The 7,520-nt window shown below is 27.8% G+C and overlaps 1 protein-coding gene across 1 annotated transcript; it reads left to right on the top strand.

Annotated features, from left to right (window-relative positions):
• On the top strand, nucleotides 1-6,390 carry LOC130898002 (nitric oxide-associated protein 1). Its single transcript, XM_057807020.1, has 6 exons — nucleotides 1-1,000; nucleotides 1,060-1,537; nucleotides 1,606-1,902; nucleotides 3,785-4,112; nucleotides 5,628-5,848; nucleotides 6,200-6,390. Exons 1-6 carry the CDS (start codon nucleotides 371-373, stop codon nucleotides 6,364-6,366), a joined length of 2,121 nt encoding a protein of 706 aa, XP_057663003.1. The 5' UTR covers nucleotides 1-370; the 3' UTR covers nucleotides 6,367-6,390.
• The last annotated feature ends 1,130 nt before the right edge of the window (nucleotides 6,391-7,520 follow it).

The raw sequence follows: 7,520 nt of genomic DNA, 5'->3' as shown, positions 1-7,520 counted from the left end.
GAAAAGTTATGCATTGATGAAAAATGCATTTTTGTAATCGTTACACTAAATTTCTTATTAACATAAAAGAAACAATTTGTAGTGATTAAAAACATTTAAATCTTCCTCATATTTAACAATCATAAATAATGAACGTATAAACTTGTTCTTATAATATTTATCGAGAAGTATTTAAAAACGAAATCAACAGAAAACAATCAGAACGTCATCGAACGAATATCATCTAAAAATTCTATATTTTTTCACATTTATTGAACACTCCTAGGTTAGCTGTATGTCATTGGATGAATAAATATACCTAAGAGAAAATGTGAAAAATAATGAAGAGTATAACCTATAAATATTAATATATCTTAATAATAACTTTATAATGATAATTCTTAAGTTTTATAGAAATTCGAATCATGCATATTGTGTATCAAGGAAAATTCTAGATGAAGCAGTTAAAAAATTATCAATCCGATGTTTACAATTTTCCACCAAAAGTAGTGTGCTAGGTAACGAAATTTGGGAGAGTAAAAATTTATCAAACAATTTATTATTTAACAGTATCATAAATGCAAAGCAAAATGAAGTGAGTTACTTTCAAGCCCGTAAACAATTTTTAAAAAGAAAAGAAAAAGTAGAAGCTATTCAGCCATTGCCTTTGTCATTAAAATATTTATATGAAGATGAAATTGAAACTAAAACTGAAAAAACACCACAAAAAAATTATGATGAAACTAAAAATGTGCAATTTCCATATTATACCAATATATCAATCAATGATATAAATACTAACAAGAATAAAAAAATTCACAATGAAACAGAAAATGTAAATGACGAAATACGAACCAGATATGAAGGTTTGAAAAATTGGATGAATGCATATGACAATTTAGAAAATGACTGTGAGGAAGAAAATACTGAAAATAATAGGGTTAATTATGGCACTCCTGACCCTTTAAGTCAAATTAGTAATGTTCCTTGTGGAGGATGTGGTGCTTATCTTCACTGTAAAGTAAGAATATTGTATGTTTATGAAATTGCTTGTACTCATTTATTGTTATATTATTATAGGATACTGCTATCCCAGGTTATATTCCTTCAGAAATTTTCAAAAATGCCTATAAACCAGGTGGATCTAGTTTAGAGGCTATAATTTGTCAGAGATGTTTTTTTTTTAAAGAACATGATATTGCTCTTCAAGTTAGAGTATCTGCAGAAGACTATCCAAAAGTATTAACTTCAATAACAAATAATAAAGCAATGATTATCCTAATGGTTGATCTAACTGATTTCCCATGTTCAATATGGCCAGGAATTGCTGATATTTTAGGTAGAAAAACCCCAATCTTCGTTGTTGGAAATAAAATTGATTTAATTCCCAAGGATACTAATAAATTTATATCTATTATTAAACAGAAGTTGTTGGATTACATTAAAGTATGTGGATTTGGAACTTCAAATATATTAGGCATAACTTTGATTTCAGCAAAAACAGGTTATGGAATAGAAGAATTGATAACCTCATTACATTCTTTACAGAATGTAAAAGGTATTAAATCTTTTTAGGTGAAATAGATATTCATTTCATTTTTTGTTACAAGCTATTTTCCTTTATAGGAGATGTATATTTAGTAGGATGTACTAATGTGGGTAAATCAACTTTATTTAACGCCCTTCTTGGATCTGATTTTTGCAAAACACAAGCATTAGATCTAATACAAAGAGCAACTACAAGTCAATGGCCTGGTACTACTTTGAATTTACTGAAATTTCCAATTTTGCGTCCTTCTGCACGTCGTTTATATATGAGAAATTTAAGACTAACAAAAATGTCTAAAGAAATATGGGCAGAAGAAGAAAGGAGACAGGAACAGTTGAAAGTTAATAACATAGCTGCCAATGCAACTCTCATTGGTAAGTTTTATGACATTCAGAAAATTCTCCTAAAATTGCTCATATGTATGTCCAAAATTATTAGAAATTTATAGGTATCTCTCAACTTTTTACACAAGGAACCCAGAATAAAAGTTGCAGCTATTAAGTAACAATACTAGCGCTGCTACAGAGAGTACACATATGCCAAAGGTTAGCGACTGCCAACTGTTTAGCATGAAGCCTACTCTACAGTGTCTGTAGACAAACCAGGGCAGCCGTGGCCTTCATTGTATAGGAGCTATTTGTTTGTTTTGTCATAAAAATTATGTGTATAAATATAGCAACAGATTGTTGTAAAATTTCACATGAAATTTGGAAAAAATGCAATTGAAATTGAAACAAGTATATAGCACTGATTGTTAGTTGTATCCACATGTTTTTAAGTGATTTAAGAATTTTTAAAATGGCCAAAAAGATGTTGAATTCACATTCGGGTCGCCCTTTCACGTCAAAAATGGATGAAAATGTCGAGAAAGTTGCTAATGTTGTTAGATCTGACCGTCGCTCACTGGGGCGAACCGATGCATTTGGTGGACGTAAGACCAATATTTGAAATTTCGAATTTCCACATATATTTTTTAGTTAAACTGTTCTTCTTAGTTTCTGTTATCATTCATCATCAGTTTTTTTTTTAATTAAAAATTCTCTTATTAAAACGACCATCTATGAAAAGTATACTTTTTTTAAAAAAGTACCACAACTATTTTATTGAGTCGAACTGAATGAATCATCTTTATTAAGATAATTGAATTTTATTATCACAATTCAAGTTTATCCAGCTTGAATTTTTATAGACTCTTGAATTTTTTTTATTGAAAAACATAAAAGAAATTAAAAAATTCATAAAAAATTTAATAAATGTATTTATTTAGCACGGCAACTTAAAAATATATTTGAATTGAGAATAATTCGTTAGATTATTTTGTTTTTGATTAATTTGGAAAGTATTTTCAACATAGACCAAAGACTCTATTAACCACACTATAGTTCTAAATGGACATTTGGACAATCAAGCGAATGATGAAAAGCAGCTTTTGTTTGTAGCTAACATTGCTAGATAATTTTATTAAACACAAAAAAAACACATTGAAGTTATTAGTCCCAAAAATAAATGTTTATTACTTTTTTCTATTTATCTTTTCAAGTATCGGATTAGAGTTCTGCTCCCTCTTGTACTAATTTCTTCCCCTGTCTTTTCCCTTTTGCCATTTCATAATACCCAGGTTTTTATCTTTCTGTCCCAAGTTTTCTTATTCTTAAATCTCTCCAATTCTTTCTTGGCCTTCCTACTTTTTTTACTAGTACTTCTTATAGCATCCATTTTTTCTTGTTAATTTAACTGACTTCACGCATACCATACCATTCTTGTGTATTTTTTTAATTATTAAATCTTATTTTGGTATTTTACTAATTTTTTCCTGTAATTCAAAGCTTATTTTTGTTTTCCCTTTTTATTGTCCAATTTTCTTTTGAATATGCTTTTGTGTTCTATTCTTGTATTAGAAGTATTGTTGATTCATTTGCCTGTTAGCTGCATCTATTTTCCCATCAGTACAATTTGAATCTCAAAAAATTGCTATTACTAAGCTTCATTAGGAAAGTATTAAAAGATAACATATTTTCTTGAATTATTGAAATACTGCAACCTTAATAATGTAATAATATTGGTACATATTATGTATTTGATTTGTTTAAAATATTTGATAATTATTACTGGAAGATATAAAATTATTTAACCACAGTTTATACTCGGGATAATCCTGGATCACATTTTTTCTTGCTTCACAAACAACTGCAAATATATGTTATTGCAGAATTCAGAATCTTAAAACTATCGATAGAAATTTAATTCTGATTATAGGTAGAATTGAACATACCTTTCCCAAACACAACACTGGAACAGAAAAACTTGATGGATTTTCAGTAAATCAAAATGTGCAAATGAAAGGAATTACAAAACTTGGTATAAATCCAAATAATCCAGAATTTGCACTCGGCAGATGGTGTTATGACACTCCGGGAGTGGTCCACCCAGATCAAATCCTTGATTTGCTTACTTTAGATGAACTCATATTAACCTTACCTAAAGAGCTAATCAAACCTGAAACATTCTGTATAAAACCTGGAACTAGTTTGTATATCGCTGGATTAGCTCGATTGGATTATCTTGATGGGCCCGACTCCATTAAGTAAGTTAATTTTTTAAATTACTACATAATAAAACACAAAATACTTCATTGCGACTGTAAAATATAAACTCAAATTATTTAATGGATTTTCATGATGAAGGTTTTGAGATAAATTTTTTTATCTAGTTTTTTGCCCAATTCCTTTTAGATGGACATAGCAAGAAAACTGCTGCACATGTGTGTGAAAATATCTGTTTTTTAGTTTTTTTTTAAACTATATTTATTTTATAGCCATCTTTTGATTGTTTATAAGTTATAATGTACCATATATTTTTAGCCTTGATAAAGATAGAAACGTTGGCATTTTAAAAACTCTTGGACACTTTTATTTCGAGTCTTCAACCCACAACATCATTCGAAATTAAATACTAGGCAGGACAATAATATTAACAATGATTATAATCATTCACATAATCAGGCAGAAGTTATTGATATTGTATATAAATTGATATATAAATATTAATATATCATCACTAATTTTAAAAATAAATTGAAAAACAAAAAACAACAGCAATATTAAACCTCAAAATATAACTAAAACCCAAGAGTTTATCAAACAAAAACCAACATCTCAAAATATATAAATCTAATAAAACTGTTATTATAAAATCAGAAGATTATAATATTAAAATGATGAAATTATTAAACAATGAGACAAATTACAAAATTACAAAAAAATTGAATATGACCCTACGCATTCTTATCAAAAAGAAAATAATGATCTAATTCTATCTTGGGAATAATAACTTTTTATTTCACCATCAGATGCACAAAAAATTCATAATGCCTTACACTTTAAAATAAATGGTTTGCGAAAACTGCACAAACCTGACATTCCTCTTTGACCGATTATTTCAAGTATTCAAATTCCTCTTACACCATTATCTTATTTGAAAAACATTGTATACCAAAACAAATACTATATCAAAAACACATGGTAATTCCTAATGAATATACAGAAATACCCCAAAACGAATTTTTATAAATTATAGAACTTACACTTACAAAAACATACTTCAAATATGAAAATGAAAAATACAAACAAATTGATGATTGTGCTATGGGAGCTTTCATATCAAGTATTATAGCACAATTAGTAATGGAAAATCTTGAGTAAACTATCCTAAGCAAAATTGATATAAATATTCCATTCTTTTTCCATTATGTACATGATTTCATTACTGTCATACCAAAAAATCAATTTGAAAACAAATAAAAAATTCAATTCTTATCATAAAAAACCTCGATTCACAATCGAAATGGAACAAAATAATAAAATCAATTTTCTTGATGACACATTCTATAAAATTAACAAAACTATGGAAAAAATAAATTTTTGATACTCATGATGTAGGTGATGTACTGAGTAATATAAATAAGCAAATTTTCATTGTCAATATATAAGAGATATAAAATCAAATTTAAAAACATATATAGAAAGTCTAAGAAATAGGACATTAAAGAAATTTAAACTAATATATTGTTCCAAGTTTAATTATAATATTTATGTTTTAGATTAACAGTTTTTCGATCGAATGAACTACCAATAACAATTTGTAAACTAGAGTTAGCAGAAAAAATATATAATGATTTGCTTGGAACTGAATTATTTAAAGTCCCAATCAAGGGGGGCGATAGATTAACAAAATGGCCAGGTTTAGAAAAAGGTGAACCATTTAGAATAGAAGGAATTGACAGAAGAGTGGCATCAAATGATGTGGTACTATCAAATGCAGGTCAGTTTGGTTTCTAGTAATTGCAATCGTGAATTTGTTTCTATCATCTGTGTTATAAGGTGTGGAAATGAGACACACAACTAAGTATGTTTTTCACAAATTTACAAATAATTGTGTAATTATTAACACACCATTCTAGTCACTGTTGTAACCTTCACTTTTGAATAAGCACTTTAGAAATAAACAAAAAATAGTTTGATGTACAACTAGATAGACTTTTGAATCATTCATATTTGGAACTTTAGCAACATATTCAAAAATATTGCAGTTGATTTTGTTTACTACTTTGAAAAAAATTATTAGTTTGTATTTTATCGTTGGGAAATGTGAGTTTATTGTTAATATTTTCAGGATGGATATCTACAACTGGCAGTCATAATTCAAAATATAGTTTCCAAGCATGGACTCCAGAGAAAAGGGGTATCTATCTAAGAGATTCTATTTTACCCAAAATTGCAAAATTAAGAGGAAAAAGAATTGGGCATACAGTAGCTTACGAAGGACACACTTTTATATGAATAGTAATATAATTTTAGAAATAATTTTTTTATTCTGAAATTGAAATACCCCCTTAGCACATATATATGAAACTTAATAATTCTTCAAGACAGTATTTAAAAGAGTAAATATGATAGATATTTGGTAACTTAAATTGGGTATTATTGTGTACGGGCGACTGTATGCGCCATATCTCAGGAACTGATTACAACTTCAGGGAAAAAAATTATAACAAAAGTAGCCCCGAAAAACACGTGGAAGTTATTTTCAGAATTTTTGCCCACTACTAGATGGCGTATTTGTAGAATTGAAAAAGCAAAATTTTTCAAAATTTATTCAATTAAGTGGCACTTTATATACGATAATCGAGTTCTTTAATAAGTTCAGCGCATTTTTTATTTCACGAGGTTTAGTCTACCTCTTCAAATAAGAGGTGGGGGAGAGTGGGAACCTTGTTATGACAAAAAAATATATGAAATCAGTTACTCCTAAACTTTTATTTATATTACTAAAGTAAAAAATAAAACACCAATCAATAAATTGCCTAATATACTATATGAAGTACCTTGTTTAAATTGTGACAAAAAGTACATTGGTCAGTCGAAAAGGTTATTGATCAGTCGAATTAATTCTCACAAGAGTGATAGCAGATTATATCCTGATAGTTATTTATTAAAGACTTATGTCTATCATGAGGACACAATATAATTATGAATCTGCCAAAGTTTTGACAACCGAAAAAAACTACAAAAAACGTTTATTTTTAGAAACAACATATATTGCCCAAAATGATCAATACATTAATAAGAAAATTGATTTAAATAATCTTGTGTAATTTATGCATATCTTTTAGATTTCGAAAAAACAAATTCTATGAAAATTCAACGCCATTAACAACCAACTAACCTCACCTAACCTATAAATTTCTTCACTTATAACGATCTAACCTACAACATTTATTGTCATTTATCTTCTAGCCAATGAATATTCAACTACATTCATAACGACCTAACCTATTGAAATTATCCATAAATTTACCATTGAATATTAAACATCATTCACTAAAACTTATCCTTATCTAACCTATAAAATTCAACATCATTCAAAATCAAACCAATCAAAAATTAATAAAAATTTCTACAGTAACCAGAATAAAAAAAACTAATTTTGAAAC

The sequence above is a fragment of the Diorhabda carinulata genome, chromosome 9 (genome assembly GCF_026250575.1).
Source record: "Diorhabda carinulata isolate Delta chromosome 9, icDioCari1.1, whole genome shotgun sequence".
Lineage (NCBI taxonomy): Eukaryota > Metazoa > Arthropoda > Insecta > Coleoptera > Chrysomelidae > Diorhabda > Diorhabda carinulata.
Note: the sequence above shows the minus strand (reverse complement) of the source record. Positions and strands in the feature narration are given on the sequence as shown.